Source organism: Aotus nancymaae, unplaced genomic scaffold (assembly GCF_030222135.1).
Source record: "Aotus nancymaae isolate 86718 unplaced genomic scaffold, 86718_ANA_hifiasm-v0.15.2.pri h1tg000040l, whole genome shotgun sequence".
Classification (NCBI taxonomy): Eukaryota; Metazoa; Chordata; class Mammalia; order Primates; family Aotidae; genus Aotus; species Aotus nancymaae.
In genome coordinates, this window is record NW_026988454.1 from 93789398 (window position 1) to 93808348 (window position 18951).

An 18951-nucleotide genomic window follows, 5' to 3' on the forward strand; every position below is an offset into this window, starting at 1 on the left:
CCTGTGGCAGGTCCTAGTAGGAACCCAGGCCTCCTGACCGCCCTCAGCCCAGGCACGCGAGGTTCTGCTGGCTGGGCTTCTCCCCAGGGATTCTGCTCCCCTGAACACCTGCCTCTCACTCCTCTTGCAATGCAGAGACCTACAGGAGCTGCACCCTCTGAGGCGAGCAGGCGGCTGTGTTAGTCATTCTTCCTTCATGCTGTCTTAATCCCTCTGAATGTCAGCAAAAGCCAGGAATAAGCAACAGAGTCACTTTCAGACTAATCTCTCCCATGTGCTGTCTTTTTTGTCTTGTTTCCTTTGTGGACCTGTCACTGAATAATTCCTCCTGAGCCTGCTCAGATTATACTGCGTTCCTGTGCCTGGATCGAGGAAAAACAAGAGAGCAAAGCTACCTCTGCGCACATGGATATGTGACTTTGGCATTTTGACATTACACAAGTGGATTTAAATTGAGATCTTTCCAGTTGAAGAGTGAACTCTAGAGGTAGAAAAGAGGGAATTGTAAAACAGTTCAGGATTCTTCTATTTCACTTACTAGGTCCTTACATAGAAATCAATACAACATATGTGCCAATCAAATGAGGTAATGTCTGTGAACAGTTTGAACCATTTATTAACTCTAAGGAGCAAACAGAAAAGAGCCTCTAAGACACTAGTAGGCGTGGTACTGGGCTTAATGATAAATGGGTTCTAGTTCTGGCTCTGTCACCATAAGGAACTTAAAAGGTTATTTTACCTATCTAGACCTAGTTACTTCCTCTACAAAATGAGTAGTTTCTTCCAGCTTTAACATTTTAGGATTCACTCACATTTAGGGAGTTAAACTGAATTTCTGGCACTACTATTTTGGAAGGTTGATTTTGACCTAAGCATATGCAATGCTAAATATAATGCTTTCGCTGCATTTCTGTCTCTGTTTATGACTTCTTTTTCTAAGCCAAGATAAGCCTGTTTGGTTCAAAGCTAGACAGCCCGAGTGTGCTGAGCACGTTCAGACTCTACTGCTTATAACTGCAGCCTTCCTGGAATTGTGTATGGAAAGCAGCAAGAATCTCAAACAGGGCTGTCGTCTTAATAACTAGATAACTGCAAAGGTAGAGGCCGCATTAACAGTAAAATGAGAGTATTTGCGCTGAAGTATATCTATTTACACAGATCCCATTGGCTACAGAACATTTGGGAGGAAAGGAAATTCAGTTGGATAAACACTGTAGGATAAAAGTTAACAATCTCTGGAACTGTGGCTTTCAAGAAACTATCAGGAGGTAGGAGGCCGCTGTACTGCACAGGTTGTGTTCTGTGGATGTTACCAAGATGTCCAATTAAAATGAACACTGATGGGGCATCCACAAGACCATGGTCTTATGACAGTCGAAAAACACTAGTGACTGGAGAACTGTTACTGCCACACACACCTGTTAAACAATAGAGTCCGGGAATGCTCATCTGAAGACAACACAGCCTTGTTGGCAAATACTACGAACTGGCAACCAGGAGGCTCCCGCCCCTCAGTGCACCTGCTGATTGGCCCTTCAGTGCACCTGCTGATTCGCTCTAACCATGATCTCCAGCAACTGGTGGCTGTGAAGTAACTATGAAATGTCTCCTGCGCTATCAAATGACTCAGATAGCTTCTCCAGGCCATAGAGAGTCTTCTACCTATAAAGACATGTCAGCATATTTACAGAATTAGAAAAGCCACCAAGAAATAGAAAGTGCAGACCTCATCCTTAAAATGTTGTTATTTAATCATGTTTAATGGAAAGAATACACATTTCTCTCCTCTCTTTATCCCTGACTAGCTAGTGGCGGTGGGGGGTGGGGGTGGATAGGTAAGGAGACACAAAGGCATCCCAACCTGTCTTAAATAGGGAAGAAAAACAAATGGTTTTGTGAATTTCAGTTGACAAGCAGGGAGTAAGAACCTCTGTATGGTACTTGGTAGTTTTCAAACCATCCTTCACTTTTACTTTAACAGTTGTGGCAAAGATGTCAAATAACTTATGCAAATCTCACAATGGATTGTTGGCAGGTTGTGATGAGGATGTCAACTGCCCAGACAGAATCCCTTCTTCCCTTGGGTAACACCTTTCCAGTTTCTCTACCCTTTTAATGGGAGGTGATTTTGCAATGATATTCAAATTATGCTTAAATTTGAGCAGCTCCTTAGGCTTTTAAGTGAAACACTTTATGTAATGACATAGCACCTGTAATTAGCATGATTGTATTGATAATAACGATGATGGTAATAATTCATTAAGCACTATGTGTTGGGAACTGTACTATGCACATTTGCAAACATTATTTTAAAATTCCTACAATTTTTCCTTTTAGGAAAATAATATTAACTAGCCTCAGTTTGGAGAGGAGGTATCTGAAGAACAGTGTTTTCGTTCCTTGTAAAAGGCTACAAAGCTAGTCATTTTTGGATTTGACACCCAACGTACCTTTTCTCCATGATTGTGCTGTTATCATTATGCACACATCTTAGATCACAGCTGAATCCCACCCAACCCGTTATCTTACGTTATGCCTTTTCACCAAAGACAGTTTTATCATTACAAGAGGTTTGTGTCCTTCAAACTACGGAGAACACCACATGCAGGGCGCTGCATGATTCATTAGAAGGCCCTGAGATAGTCTGGCATGAGGGCTTAGAACACTGCTTTGCAATCAGATAGACCTGGATGCAGATACTGGCTCAGTAACAGTCTAGTTCTGATACCTGCAAAGTCACTTACTTAACCGTTCTGGGGTTCACTTTTCCTGTAACTGTGGGCAGTTCTACCTACCCACCTTACAGCATTGGGGGGAACGTGAAAATTAGATGAAATAACTATATAAACTGCTGGCAATTAGTAAGTCTTCTATATAATGATTAGGTTGTTTCTGCTTCGCTGAGGTTTTCTGAAAAAGTCACTGTTGTGTCTGCTCAACCTTCATCCTGCCAACACTAAGGGTGGGCAATTCACTCAAATAATTATCGAGGACCTGCTATGTTAGATATCGTGCCAGGCACTTGCAATAGAGCAATAAACATAATCTTTGATTTCAAGGAAATTACTCGACTGGTAAAAGGAGTAGATTCCCCCCGGCCCACCAGACTGCACTAGAATGTACGACTTGAGTATTGTGCTATCAGAACACAGAGGAACAGCTGATTCTATCTGGGGGGCAGTTAAGAAAAGTTCACAGATGTGCAGTGAGCAAGATCAACAAATGGCACATACAAATCCTGTCTCCCCTCCAAGAGAAGATGGCAAGACAGCATTTCTCTGTGGTCCTTAATCAGCGGTGTGCCTATGTAAGGCAAGGATGTGATCTGAGGCTAACCTGGTCATTGCATTCCCAGGTTTGCCTAAAACAGGATGCTGAAACTCCTGCGTCCAGCTGAGGCAGTGACTCCCCATAGAGCACTTGAGTTTGAGCTGAAGATTTCCAAGTCCTATTTATTGTTCCTGGGAAGGCTACTTCCTTCTTGGCTAAGAGTTTCCATCCAAATGAACTCTGTTGGAATATGATTCCTTCTAGCGGCCATTATTTACTTTTGCTCTGGTCACTGAAAATACACATTTCTTATATAAAATTCTGCTCTCAGCTCCACCAATCAACCAAGAACCCAGACAGTCTCAATCTCTTCTGCAGCAGTTTCCTTGGCAACCAGGACCCAGCCAGAGAGCTCGCCAACCCACAGTGGGCCCAAGTGAAACCCTGCAGCACTGTCAGGCACTCTCTGCTTTGAAATAGTAAGAGACCACACAAATGCCAACGCAGCTGCCATCATTCTCTATTTGTGAAACACCTTCCATCTGGGTACCTCAAAGCGGAATGCTTTCACAACAGGGGTCTCACCTGATCGAGATGAGCATTATCATTATTCACACTGTTCCTAAAAGGAATCAGGAGTGAGAAAAATCAAAGGATTCTCCAATGGGCTCCTTTGTCCTTTTTATCTTTTAATATTTTCCCTTTTCTTTTTGTTTATTTTAAACCAATGCTTCCGGCACTCCTTTGCAGTTACTCTTTCAGCTGCTTTTGAAAATGCCACACTAAAAGGCGAGAGTCAAGATCACAGTACTTACGATTCCTCAATCAGGGCAGCCCCATGGATCTTTCACAGTCATAATAGCTGAACCCAGCTGATGTCTAAGTCAGTCACTGCCATAGAGGTTCATAATCTGGCTTTCTGGGGAAAGAGGGTGGACTGTCAGCAGAGGGCCACATACAGAGTAAAAATGCCTTCTTTCTTTCCCTTTGCCAACCACTGCTCACACCCGATGGCTCCAATGGAACTCCTAATTATGAGAAAAATATTGAGGACTCCCATTTTAGTGAACAGAACTTACCCAACGAGATTATTTAGAGCAGGGCTTCTCAAACTTCAGTATCTCTAGGAATCACTTGGGGACTTTGCCAACAGCGGAATCCTGCTCTTTCCTTTCGCTGCCGCGGCCGCAGCCATGAGTATGCTCAGGCTTCAGCAGAGGCTCGCCTCCAGTGTCCTCCGCTGTGGCAAGAAGAAGGTCTGGTTGGACCCGAACGAGACCAATGAAATCGCCAATGCTAACTCGCGTCAGCAGACCCGGAAGCTGATCAAAGATGGGCTGATCATCCCGGGCTCGCGGCCGGCAAAACACCTTGGCCCGCCGGAAGGGCAGGCACGTGGGCACAGGTCAGCGCTGGGGCGCAGCCGACGCCCGAATGCCAGAGAAGGTCCCGTGGGTGAGGAGAGTGAGGATTCTGCGCCGGCTGCTCAGAAGATACTGGGAATCTAAGAAGATTGATCGCCACATGTATCACAGCCTGTACCTGAAGGTGAAGGGGAATGTGTTCAAAAACAAGCGGATTCTCCTGGAACACATCCACAAGCTGAAGGCAGACAAGGCCGGCGAGAAGCTCCTGGCTGACCAGGCTGAGGCCTGCAGGTCTAAGACCAAGGAAGCGCGCAAGCGCCGTGAAGAGCGCCTCCAGGCCAAGGAGGAGGAGATGTCAAGACTTCGTGCAAGGAGGAAGAGACCAAGAAATAAAAACTTCCCCTTTGTCTGTACCTCCTGGCCTCCGTGATTACAAAGATCAGCCATTAAAATAAAATGAGGCTTTAAAACAAACAAACAAACAAACAAACTACGGAGTCTGATTCTGCCAGTTTGCAGTGAGACCCGAGGGTCTGTATTTCCAACAAGCTCCCAGCTGTTGCTGGTGCTGCTGGTCAGAGGACTGGACTTTGAGTAGCACGGGCTCAGACTCAATATTTGTTGTTTACATGTACTCATACATGCCTGTATGTGATGCAGAAGTGGACTGGAAAAAAAAGCACACTTCATTCTTGTAGAGTTTTATATATTTAAAAACACTTTGATAGACATTTCTCTTAGGCAAGCAGGGTAGGTAGGATTATAATCCTGATTTTTTCTGCCCAATGGTACATAGCTACATAGTCTCATTAAGTATGAGGTTTCAGATTCAATCTATCATACCTGTTCACCACAAAAGATCTAATTAGAATATATTTCTATTATACTATTTTTGTCATTATTATGGTATTTGTACACAAATTAGTGTCATTAGATTGTTATTAATCACACACTTTGAAATGCTGTAAATTTGAGTGGGTTCAAGTTACTAGAGAGTTATTTCACAGACTCCACAGAAGGGTTCACGGAAACACCTCTGGGGAGAGAGGGTGCCTTTGTCAATGACGCGTCCAGAAACTCCCGCGTTCATAGTCAAGTAGTCAAGTGAACTTTGCTGCTTTGTCCTGATGTTTACTGGCTTTTCTCCACACTGACTGAAATTCCATAATAGTGGTGAGAATAATTAGAAAGGTCTCAAGGAACAACCTGCCTCCCACCTGTAGTGGGTGAATGATGACCCCCCATCCCAAAATAAAAGTCCATTCGAAACATCTGAATGTGATCTTATTTGGAAGAAAGATCTTTGCAGATATAACTAAGGGAAGGATCTTGAGATGAGATGACGCTGACTTAGGGTGGGCCCCAAGTCCAGTGACAAGTGTTCTTATAAGAGACAAAAAAACAAAAGAGAGAGAGAGAGAGAGAGAGAGAGAAGAGAGAGGGAGAGAGGGGCACAGGGAAAGGCCATGTGAGGCCATTCACCAAAACAAACCAACTGATTGATTCTTGATGGAGATAATGAAAAACATTTGAGCATGCATATAATTATAAAATACGTATACTGTATTCTCAAGCAGATATTTTTATGCCATATAAAAGGCAATTGCCCCACAAGATTTGTTCTTAACCTTAAAGTTTAGTCAGTCCTAGTTAAATTTTCCGTACTTACTGAAGGCTTCCGCATCAGCATTGACCCTCAAAACGTCCCTCGGCGTTCAGCGTCTTCTCGGAACTGCACGAAGCACTGCTGCCATCCTGTGGCTGAGATGCGCCACCACACCCGCTTGTTTTTTGCGGTTCTTGCGCTCACCCACAGAGGGCAGGGTTGAGGCTCCTGTCTAAAGATTTACACTCTTGTTCATAATTTTGAGTCAAATATTAGTGTGACAGAGTGAGATTTCTTTTGAAACCAAATTTTGAGAAGAACCAGATAATACAACTGCTATTTTCATGTTAATAAAGCAGTGGAAATTCACAAATATTACACAGCCTCCTGGGAGGTGAGAACATGCCACCAGATACACTATTTTGAATTTCCTGTTTTCCTAGTTCCTACCCACCTGATGCCCTAGTGGTAGCTAACAGGCAGGAGTCCAGCATGGGAGGGTGAGGAGGGTTGGGACTGCAGGAGGCCAGCTGATGCCCTGCCACCGGGCTTCCTGTTATCTTTGGAACTGAGAGGCAATCTAACCCTAAAGTGGTGGAACTTTGTTTAACTTTCTAACAACTAGGGTTCTGGTAGCCTAATTTCCTAGGAAAGAGGATTTATGTAGCTCAGAGTTATATTTTGTGTGTGGTTCTTATTAAAGTATCAGGCCTGGTGTGGTGCCTCACACCTGTAATCCCAGCCCTTTGGGAAGGCAAGGCAGAAAGATTGCTTGAGGCCAGGAGTTTGAGACCACTCTGGCCCACATAGTCAGACCCCCAGCCAGATGTGGTGGTGCACGCTTGTCATCCAGCTACTCAGGAGGCTGAGGCTGAGCCCAGAAGTTTGAGGCTGCAGTGAGCCATGATGGCAGCACTGTACCTCAGCCTGGGTGACGGAGCAAGATTTTGTCTCTTTAAAAAAAAAACGGAATAGATCTCTCTTAGTCTCCATCTATCTTTTCACAAAAGTGGAACTTGCCTGATTGACCCACATCAACATCCCCCTTCCCCTACCCCTGATAAAATTGTCAAACAGACAAAGCACAGAGCAAGAGTGAAGGTTCTGGGGCCTTCACATTTGTCCTGCCTTCTACCTCTTCCATCGTTGTCTAAAGAAAAGCTCAAAGAATGTTTCTTAATTCTTTATAATATAACCTGACCTTTCATCAACAATGTTTCAGAGAAAAAGAAGTGCATTTCTAGAACATTACTCTAGGGGTACGAACTTATCCATTTTAATTGGTGAATTGGAGATCTAGACTGAAAAATCATGAGTGGTTTTTGCTGGTTTCACTTAGTAGACAGAAAGACCAGTGGAAAGTGTGGCCAATCACAAGGCTCTGCTTTCTAGGCCTGGGCAATGCCTCCATCACTTGGGAGAAGGGCTGGCCCATAGGCCTGGGTCCTGGGCAGTCACACCAGGCATAGCACTCAGGAGGGCCGCTCTTGGCTTCATGCTCTGCTGTTGCCATCTTGAAAATCTTAAGAATTTTTGAAGACGGGGCTTCACATTTTTATTTTGTACTAGACCTCCTCCTAAATGGCATAATAGGTCCTGCCTGGGAGTTTGTTAGAGATGCATTATCTGAGGCCTCATCTTGGACCTCTAAAATTGAATATGTATTTTAACAGGATCCCAAGGTGAATGGTTGCAACATTAAAATCTGAGCACTGATCTTAGCTGCCTATGAAGTTGTGGGTGGCAGAACTCAGATGAGTGAGCAGTGGGTGAGCCCTTGGCAGAGAATGCACTTTTCAGAGTGGAAGAACCAAAAGGCAGAGAGCCTGGGGGTGGGGGGCTGGGGATCTTGGGAGATGATGAAATTCAGGGAGAGAGAGGTAGGTGGGAATTGTTTTACAGTACAGGAACCAGCTCTTAGAAACCATTTCCTTTATAACTTGGTGACCTATCATAAATTTTTGAAAAATTTAGTTCTAACATTGGAGCACAAAAGGGAAACTGAACCATGACTGACCACTGTTCCTCTGGCTTTACGATGTAGCCTGACCTTTGTGGAGCTATTGCCCTACTATGGAATGAGACAGGAATCCCCTCTGTGACCCTTCTAGCTCTCAAATCTCCAACCCTTCCAACCTCAACAGGCACACTTTGCTTATATCATCAGGGGGTTACACATTTACAAAAGAACAGCTTGGAGAAGACTTTGACTTCAGCCTGTAGCTGCTTGCTTTCAGAAGGATAAGAAATCCTCAAGGAAAAGACTCCAGTAGGTCCACTGCCAGAAATAATGGTGGTGGATTTATAAAGTCAAAATTAATTTGTATTTTTAAAATTTACTGTTGCAATGATTTAGAAAAAAATAACCCTTCAAATAGGAGTTTTTAAAAATTGGGATGTCATAGAGCACTTCATATTGATTACTTGCAATTTTATGGAGCCCAATTACTATACTTCCAGTGTAGAAATCTCCACATTAGTATATATAGTTGAGAAATCAAACAACATCTTTGATGAAATACTGTTTTTGGCCATTTTTGCATTGCTATAAAGAAATAACTGAGACTGGGTAATTTATAAAGAAAAGGCATTTAATTGGCTCACAGTTCTACAGACTGTACAGGAAGCATGGTGCAGGCATCTGCTTGCTTCTGGGGAGGCCTCAGGGAGCTTTTACTCATAGTGGAAGGCAAAGTGGGAGCAGGCGCTTCATATGGTGAAAGCAGGAGCAAGGGCGGAGGGAGGTGCCCCACACTTTTAAAGGACCATATCTCCTGAGCACTTACTCTCTATGGTGAGGACAGCACTAAGCCAGGAGGGATCCACCCCTATGACCCAAGCACCGCCCCCCAGGCCCCACCTCCCATATCGGGGATTACATCTCAACAGGAGATTTGGAGGTGATGTCCAAACTATGTCAGATGGTGAAATTAGACCAAAGAAAAACAGAAGCCACACAAAACAAAGAATTGTTTTTCTAATACAAGCTAGCATGCAAGAAAATCCTGGCTAGGAGCAACAAAAAAATAAAGACTTTATTTTGATTCTCAGCTGAAGAAATAGCTTTGGATCCCTTCAGCATTACAACTGCAGCTGTTTTGGGAGTTGGAGGTGAAACTCTGGGATTTATGAGAAGGCAATTGAGTTTTACAGACTGAGAAACAGTGATCTAGGAGAACATGGAGTCCTCAGTTTCTGTGCTGTGCATTCATTCTCCCTTCTTGTGTTTTGTGTAGTCTCTATGCCATATACTGAACTACTTGCTTATGTCATTATTTTTAACGTGAATCATTTCAAAAGGATTTACAAAGAGTTCCAGAAGCCATTTCATAATAACATCATTGGAATAAATCGTAAAAAGAAAAAAATATATACTAGCTGTGAATTATTTTATGGCTGATGTGAAAATATAGTCGTTTTACAGAGTCCTGGAGAGCCAGGGTAAATTAAGCTCATGAAATGGGTTATACTATTCTTGCAATAGTCCCAGGCAAGAGTTCAGGAAGTCCGTGAACTTCAAAGAGAAAAAAAATTGCATCTTTACTTTTTTCTAATCTCTAATTGAAATTTAAAATTTCAGTTATCACCATAGGAAAGAAACCACAATAGCATAGCAGTACCTGTGACTTTGCTGTCAATAAAAAAATAACAAATATTCATAATATAAACTAGTATTTATGCTCATCACAGCTTCAGAAACACTGCAGTTATTGGACCTGTCCCTACATTTCTTTTAATACCTCAGTAAGCAAGTCATATGTATTGCGACATCACAAATTTTTGTTTCGTTTTTTGAGACAGGGTCTCACTTTCATTCAGACTAGAGTGCAGTGGCATGATCAAGGCTCACTGCAGCCTCACCCTCCCAGGCTCAATCGATCTGCAAGCCTCAGCCCCACAAGTAGCTAAGACTACAGGTGTGTGCCATCATTCCTGGCCTATTTTTTTTTTTTTTTTTTTTCTTGTAGAGATGGGTTTTTGCCATATTGCCCAGGCTGGTCTCAAAAGTTCAAGTATCTGCCTGCTTCAGCCTCCCTAAGTGCTGAGATTACAGGTGTGAGCCAACACACCAGACCACAGATTTGTTGTTAAAATGTTTTTAACTCTTTCAATATAATTGGCTTCTTTTTCCTCCTATGCATTTTAAAGGAGTTTAACACCATTATTCTGAGAAGGAGTCTATAGGCTTCACCAAGCAGCAAAGGGAATCAAAGCATATGAAAGGTTAGGAGCCCTATGGTAGAAGCAATCCCACTACTCAGTGTTATACCCAAAGGAAAAGAATTCATTCTATCAAAACAGACACATACATCCATAGGTGCATTGCAGCACTATTCACAATAGCAAGGAAAATGGAATCAACCTCAGTGCCCATCAGCAGTGCATTGTGAGCTCCATTGTTCCACTCAGAGCTGCTGGGCAGGTACGTTTAAGTCTGCTGCAGCAGAACTCATAACTGCCTTTTTTTCCCAGATGCTCTGTGCTGGGAAGGTGGGGCTTTATATATAAGTTCCTGATAGGCCGCTGCCTTTTTTCAGTGATGCCCTGCCCAGCCAGGAGGTAGCCTAGTCACAGTCTGCCAGTAGAGGTGTTGCTGAGCTGCTGTGGGCTCTGCCCAGCTGCTGTGTGAACTTCCTTGCAGTTTTGTTTATAGAGATATAATTAGAACTGCCTTGGTAATGGCGGTCTGCCTCGGAAATGGCGGACTGCCTCGGTTAGTGGTGGGCTGCCTGGGTAGTGGTGGGCTGCCTCAGTAATGGCAGATGCCCTTCACGGAGCTGGATTGTCCTGGGTCCAGCTGTGCTTGCTGTGAAACTCTCAATCCAGAGCATTTCAGATTGCTGGTCTTTGTTGGGGTGGGACCAGCTGAGCCAGATCACCTGGCTCCCTGTTTCAGCCCCCTTTTTTTCAGTTGAATGGGTGACTCTACCTCCCAAGTGTTCCAGTCGCCAGTTGAAACGGCGCCTGGATTTATGTTTTTGTGTGGAGACCTGCTGCGCTGGCTGTGCTGGAGACTCATGGCACTTTTCCGCCTAGGAATCTCCTGGTCTGTGGGCAGTAAAACTTCGTTCGGAAATGCAGTGATCACTCACCCTCTGCATTTTCGCTGGGAACTGCAATCCAGAGCTGTTCCTATTCGAGCAATCAGCCTTACTGAAGATGCACAGAATGGCCTGAAGACAGTGTTGTGTGATATGGACTATTGAAATTAGCACTTCTGTCACCTGAGCAGAGGACAAATCTTTCTCTGTTTTTATCTGCCAGTACAGGAAAGGGACGTTCTATCAGTGGTGGTGGAACAGATAAATAAGCAGGAAATGAAGGCCAGATTTGCCCAGGAGTTTTGTGTTTATATGAAGTCTTCACAAGGTTAACTTTGACTTCACAAAGTTAGGTTTACACATAATGGTTGCTAACATTTGTTAAGCCACTTACTATGAATTCAGATTTTGTCCTGAGAATTTAATATTTACTACTTACTTTAATCTGCAAAATAACTGTATGAGGTAGGTGTTATCATCCATTTAACAGACATGTTGTAGTATCTTTTATGTTAGCTGTATGTCTTCCTGCATGCTATTGACATAACTACAATGTCATATTCCTCAAAATATCAGCCTGGAGTCTTAGAAATATTTAAGGTACGAGATGAGTGGCTCCATAATTTGGAAGAGAGGAGAAGATGAGTGTCATCAGAGTGAGTGTGGTTGGGTGTGGCCAGCCTTGAGAATATTTGTCCCACCTTTCCTAGGTCTTGAAAGAAGAGAAAAAAATGGGTCTAGAGCAGACAGAACTTTCCCATCATGTCTTTTTCTAAGGCAGAAGCATTCTCTTTCTTCTACTAGCATCCATATTGCCTTGGGAGAACAACCCTAACTTTTCTATGTGGTTTAGGTGCAATTGTCTGGATTCCCTAGATCCAGGGCTGGACTCTTGACACAAGCCTGACCGTCAATGTATTTTATCTTTCTGGGCAAAGATATTTGTTTAGCATTAGGCATGGACCAAGAAGATCCAAAGGAGATTTTGCTGGGATGATGGGGCAATTGTGGCTTTTTAATCCAATTAACACATTTACATTTAGAAAAACCAATTGACCACCAAGTATGTGATAAGAGAGGTGTATATATATTTAATTAAAGGAGTTCTGTGGTAAGAGCTATAGAGCAGCAGTCACCAACCTTTTTGGCACCAGAGACTGGTTTCATGGAAGACAATTTTTCCATAGACCATGGGGGAGGATGGTTTCAGGATGATTCCAGTGCATTACATTTATTGTGTACTTTTTTCCTATTATTATTATATTATAATATGTAATGAAATAATTATATAACTCACCATAATGTAGAATTAGTGGGAGTCCTGAGCTTGTTTTCCTGCAACTAGACAGTCCCATCTAGGGGTGATGGAAGACAGTGACAGATCATCAGGCATTAGATTCTCATAAGGAGCATGCAGCCTAGACCCCTCACATGTAAAGTTCACTATAGGGTTCATGCACCAGTGAGAACCTATTGCTGCTGGTGATCTGACAGGAGGCGGAGCCCACTCGCCCACTGCTCACCTCCAGCTGTGTGGTCCAGTTCCTAACAGGCCACAGACCAGTACCAGTCCATGGCCCAGGGATTGGGGATCCCTGCTTTATTGGGTCTGGCAACCTAAACTGGGGCTATTAATGAGCAGCAGGTGGGGTAATTCGAGGCAAGGTGGACAAAAATGTTTTTTTTTTTTCTTTTTGAGACAGAGTTTCACTCTTGTTACCCAGGCTGGAGTGCAATGGTGCGATCTCGGCTCACCGCAACCTCCACCTCCTGGGTTCAGGCAATTCTGCCTGAGCTTCCTGAGTAGCTGGGATTACAGGCACACGCCACCGTGCCCAGCTAATTTTTTGTATTTTTAGTAGAGGCGGGGTTTCACCATGTTGACCAGGATGGTCTTGATCTCTTGACCTCGTGATCCACCCGCCTCGGCCTCCCAAAGTGCTGGGATTACAGACGTGAGCCACCGCGCCCGGCCCTGACAAAAACATTTTTGAAAAGTTAAAGAATAAGTCTTTCTTTGCTCTATGTCCATTACTCAAACTGTTCCTGAAAGCTGCATATGATGTATTCATGAAGTTTGATAAGGCAAATGATGAGTGGTCAGGGGAGTGGGGGGTGGTGCTTAGAAAGAGGTTTCAGGGAATGGAAAATGCCTCCTTTTTCTATCCCCCACCCCTATTGTAAAGCAGAGTCACTCAGACAACTTGGGAGACCAAGCTGGCCAGGAGCTGCCTCATGGCAGAGAAATAGCTTAGGATTTTTTCTCACCCTGTGGGCTTTTCATTCTTTAATATCTAGCTCACCTGTCAGCAGTCAGTAGAGGACAGAGAGCGTTTGGTATGGCAGGATCCAGAGTTGGTCAGACCTTGGTTCATATCCCAGCATGGTCACTCACTAGCTGTGTGAGCTTAGCTTGTTTCGCATCTCTAAGCTGCAGAGCCTTATATGTGATATTAGCAGTCCTATACTTACCTCTAGGACTGCTGAGAGTAGATGTAATCCCACAGCCTTTGTATGCAAATCAAATACAGTAAGTCCTAACTTGGACTAACTTAACCACCTGTTCTTGGAAACTGTGACTTTAAGTGAAATAATGTACAACAGGTCCTCGACAACACTGTCGAGAGAAAAAAGGTTTCTTTTTAAGTCATTTCACTCAAAGTCACAGTTTCTGAGAACCTATCAATGACATTGAGGATTTACTGTATGTTGTCGTAATTATTTCTATATATATCTTTTAATACACAAGGAGCTACTTTATATTCTAAGTACTTAATACCTAGTACTTAACAAAGCCCTTAATGTTGGTTAAGTATACTCAGATAATATATTATCTGGGATACTTATGAGGCTGGGATTTCAACAATTAAGTTGTTAGAGTCAGCAAGAAACCATGAAGATTTAGCAAAACTGCTTTTTCTCAGGTTCCTTCCTCCCATCATTGTAGACCCTGAAATCCCAATGCCATGAGCTTTATATGGTTTGAAGCAAGACTACTGCTCTTCTTCTTCTCTCTAGACAATAATTTTGAAGACAACTCTCATCGCTTGTTTCAGTGGCAGACTTTGTCTCCTGGCCTCACCCAGTTCCATCTTAATGCACGCACCTTAAACAGATTTACTCTGACAGTTTGTTTTAAACTGAACTCATCAGTTGTTTTTGCCTCCTACTGACCCAGCCTAACAGATAATCTTGTGTCATGTAGACAAATGGATAATTTAATAGGGTAAAATTCAGTCAACTGTTTAAAAACTATAAACAACTGACGCATTCATTTCTCCAATCACTTTATTGCCTCAAATTTGATGTTGATGTAGCTGTTTACTTTGCTTTACAAGTTAAAGCCAGTGTGGTCTATAAAAAGTTAGGAGCTCTTAGACAAGACTAGATCACAAAAGTTGTTTTACTACAACGCGAGATGAAAGTAGTGCTTACCAAGTGTTTTATGAGAGGCAATGATTATGAAATATATGAACACACTTTTAGACAAGAAAAAAAATCATAAAATAACCTAAAAGTTAATAACGTCTCTTTGAATATATTATTTTGGGTATTTATCTATATTTGGAGATAGTTTTATTACCTAAGATTCTATTAACGATAATTTAGAGTCAATGTATTGCTTATTTTTTGTTCAATTGGTCTCCTCTAAACTAAGGTTACTTAAATTAGTCATAGATTCAGAATAAAAAGATGGAAAGAGGAAATACACTGACAAGAGACGCAGGAATCAATTTCTTGATGTCACATAACTTGAAATAATTTGGCAACTGGACAACAGAGTTGTCTCTTTTATTAGCACATTCAAACAGCAGCAGAAAACAACCTTCCATTTGATTCTTACTGAGATTTATTATTTAATAATGCCACTTTTCAGAAGTATAGTCATGTGCTCACTTAGACAGGCTGACAAAGTGAAAACTTGTAGGTGATGCAAAGTACCCTTTGGGCCATCGATTAAGACATAATATAGTGCAGTGACAAGTCAAGCCAAATGCCCACAGCAGACAACAAACCCCAGCCTCCCCTTCCCATGGTCTGGCTCCCATTTTGCACCATAGAACCCACAATGGAAATCTGGCAAGACATAGAACACAGATGGCTACTGACTGACATGAAAAGTAAATTTTATTAAACATGTTTACATACATGAGTTGGAATTTCATTTAAAAGCACAGGGGAGTGTTAAGACAAATGGTAAAAATAGAAAGATACTACCCAATTATAATCAGTTGATTGTTGGCCACTAAGACAGAACGGAATCTAGTAGAAGTGCACCAATGCTTCAGTTCCTCCTGCTCACCATGGTGAGCAGTGGTCAATCTGTGCCCTGTGGAAAGATGGGCAGATAATTCTGGCATGTGTAAATAATAATAAATAATTCACTTGGTGCAGGCAGTATGTCTATGAATTAAAACCTAGTGTGTACACAGTGTCTACATGTGTTATAGCCCCACAGTAGGAATCTACACCAAAATATTTATTGGAAGGAATTTGGTCCGTACTACATCACGTTTTCCGGAGGGTAAAAAATAAAGTCCATCTATAGACATTTCACCACAGACCCAGAGACTGAGTCTGGCTAAAACCTGCAAAATGCCTATAACAAAAATGGATGGCTTAGATTTCTTGGTTATTTCGGTATAGTAATTAACAAGCAAACTGTACAAGTACATGCAACATACAAGCTGGCCTATGTGGAACTAACATACATTATTAAATAACCTTTTGTTTCTTTTCTTTTTAAAATTTTTTTTTACAAAATGTGCATGCAGCTTTGAACAGTTCCAAGTCATGCTGCTCTATTTGTGTAATCACAAAAGTGGAGTGACTCATAAAAGGAGGGAGAACATATCAATGCACCTGCAGAGACTGCAGTTTGTAGCACATGTACAGAATGTCACAGGGAAATTCAAGGCCAAGAAAAACTAAATGAAGAAAATGCAAATTGAAAGTTGACTTTGTTTATTTTCCCCCCAAAAAGTAAGATACTTTGCATTAAAAAATCAAGCATTGTGCTTGCATCAATCTCAAAGAAATGTAAACTAAAATTCGATAAAAACATTAGTTTAGTGCAGAATATTTCAACTGGAATTTCCAGTGGAATATTGAACAGCTCATACCATGCTCTTTCCAGGGCAGATGGGTGTGTCTACACTGAGGCATGGCTGAGAAGCCTGGGCATAGCTCAAAGTGTCTTAGGCTCAAATCCATTCCTAGTCACCATTTTGGAAAGTCAAAGTATGGTTTATACACATGAGCATATATATTTTTTTGATATCAGGAAGAAAAAGGCATTACAAGGAGTGTTTTCAAAGTACAATTATGCAGTTAGTTTTAGTCCCCAGCATTAGTTGCAGATCGACTTCTTTAAAAGTCTTCCATGCAAAACAATGGAAACCATAAATTAAATTTCTAGAATGCAAACAGATAGGCTCTTAATTAAAAAAGTACTTCTGTGATTATTTATTTTGGAAGATAACTTTTTGTCTTTTGGGTTTCCACACACAAGACTTTAAAGAATTGTAAAATGAGAGCCAGTGAAACCCTTCCTTGGCTTCACCTTATGTAGCTGTTTAACACTTTGGGAAGATGCCACAGAGATCACTTCAGCCCTTTTTTTGGTGCTTTTGGAAAAAAGAAGGGAAGAGTCTCTGTTAGCATCATGAGGCCTGTCATGACACAGCCAAAAAAAAATAATAATAAAACTAATGGAGATAACAGATGCGGTGAAAACAAAACAAAAACTCAAGAAATGAAAACCAACAACCACCACACAAATAAACAAAACACACGAAAGAACAAAACAATTCAAACATCAGGGAAATAACACTGCTTGTGGTCTGTGCAGATACGTGTAGAATACAACTTTTCACAGAGTGAGAGTTTCCAGTTTGTTCAATTTGGTGTGTGTGTGTGTGTGTGTGTGTGTGTATTTGTATGCGTGGATTTAAAATTTCCTCTTTTTCTATTTGTTAGAAGCATCAGTGACTCTCACCAGCACGTTGATTCTTCCTGTAATTTGATAGATTGCCTTGTTCTGTCATATGAAGCCATGTTTTAAATAATGATTGGGACATATTATTGAAAAACTACTACAGGCAAAACATAAGTTGATTGTCTGTCTCCAACAATGCTTTTGATCATGAAATATCTGGTTCAGATTATTATCCTGAAATGTTGAGTTTTATCGGAATGACTCTGGTATGAGTTCACTATTATCGAATACAGGGAGGCCCAGTTGAACTTTCCAGAGATGACTGGGAAGCCCGGCGGGTGAGGGGAGTGAGTGTGGGATCCACCAGTGAGGACGGTGGGAACAATTTGTACCATCCAATCACCATGCTGGACAGGTCGAGTTCTTCCAACAAGATCTGAGCCACACCCATAAAGCATTTGTGGTCCATTCTGCCATAGTCTCCCCAGACAATCACCTGCAGAGATAGAGAAATGCAACATTACCTGGACTTCTGTCTCCTTCACATTCGAAGGGCTCAAAGCAACTATGTTGTAAAAGTGGGCCAGTCAGAGAAGGAGAGGAAATGAATAATGAATACAACTGTCATGAAGGAGAAGGCACAGAAAAGAAGATACAATAACCTTAAGGTGCTCATAGACACTTCACAAAAATTTTTAGTGTGATGGAATTAAGGACTGTGTGTTCCTAGTCAATGAGTATTATCTACATAAGCCATGTTAAAGAAAGAAATGTATAAGATTATTATTATATGAATGCAACACCTTTCTTGTATAACTACTATCTAATTAGTGATGTGCAGGGCCATAGAAATATAAAAATTAAAATTTGTGCAATTTAGGAGGGCGACTAGCAATCCAACTCAGTATACCATGGAGTGTATGTACAAGAAAATATGTACAAAGAATGAGAGTACTCATTTGATTTCTTTCGTGTTATGGTCTTTTTAGCAAAGGGGCAGGCCAAAAGAAAAATAATGAGCTGCTACATTTTGAGGACTTGCACGCCAATTTTGACTTAGATGATTAACATTTCAATGAAATCATTGAAAATTACCACAATCTAGATCAACTCCTATTGGTGTCAGACAAGCCTTCTATTATACATACTCCCATGTTCTATTTTTTAACCCTTCAGTCATCTGTAAAGGTTCTCAGCTGAACTCATTCACCTGCTTTACACAAGCAGAATTGGTGGTGAATCCCACCTTTACAATTTACTGAGTAACTTTGTGAAATTACTTAACCTCTTGAATCTCAGACATAATCTTTAAAATGAGGATAATGATACTTATTGCACATGTTAGCTACAAAGTTTAAATTATATATATATTTATGTACCTAAAAATGCATATGGCAGTCAACCAGGACTAAATATTTGCTGGTCTCTGCACACTTCTCTTTTCCTCTCCCTCTTCCTCTTTGTATCTCATGTTTGGTACATAGCAATGCTCAATCAATTATTATTAGCATTGTTTTGTTTGATATATCTCTATTTATCATCTATCTATCTAGTGAGGAGTGAGGAGGGGAGGGAACAGGGCAAACCTAGAAGAAGAGGATGGAGAGAGAAAAGAAAAGAAGAGAGAGAATAAAATTGTTCTCTATTAGATCCGCCAAATATTTTTAATACTATATATTATTTATATTATAAATTAACCATTTGAATTTTTTCTACTCAAGAATACTA

General features: G+C 41.6%; 1 protein-coding gene and 1 pseudogene across 50 annotated transcripts in view; one reads left to right on the forward strand and one right to left on the reverse strand.

Moving 5' to 3' along the window:
• The first annotated feature begins 4463 nt into the window (after positions 1 to 4463).
• Positions 4464 to 5030, forward strand: LOC105730516 (large ribosomal subunit protein eL19-like; annotated as a pseudogene).
• Positions 5031 to 15395: 10365 nt separating this feature from the next.
• Positions 15396 to 18951, reverse strand: part of RIMS1 (regulating synaptic membrane exocytosis 1) — a 510482-nt gene continuing 506926 nt past the window's right edge. For all 50 annotated transcript variants that reach the window (XM_012471847.3, XM_012471843.3, XM_012471846.3 and 47 more), the window contains one exon: positions 15396 to 17719. In XM_012471847.3, coding sequence (XP_012327270.2) covers positions 17504 to 17719 — 216 coding nt within the window. In that variant the 3' untranslated portion in view covers positions 15396 to 17503. The remainder of the gene's footprint in view (positions 17720 to 18951) is intronic.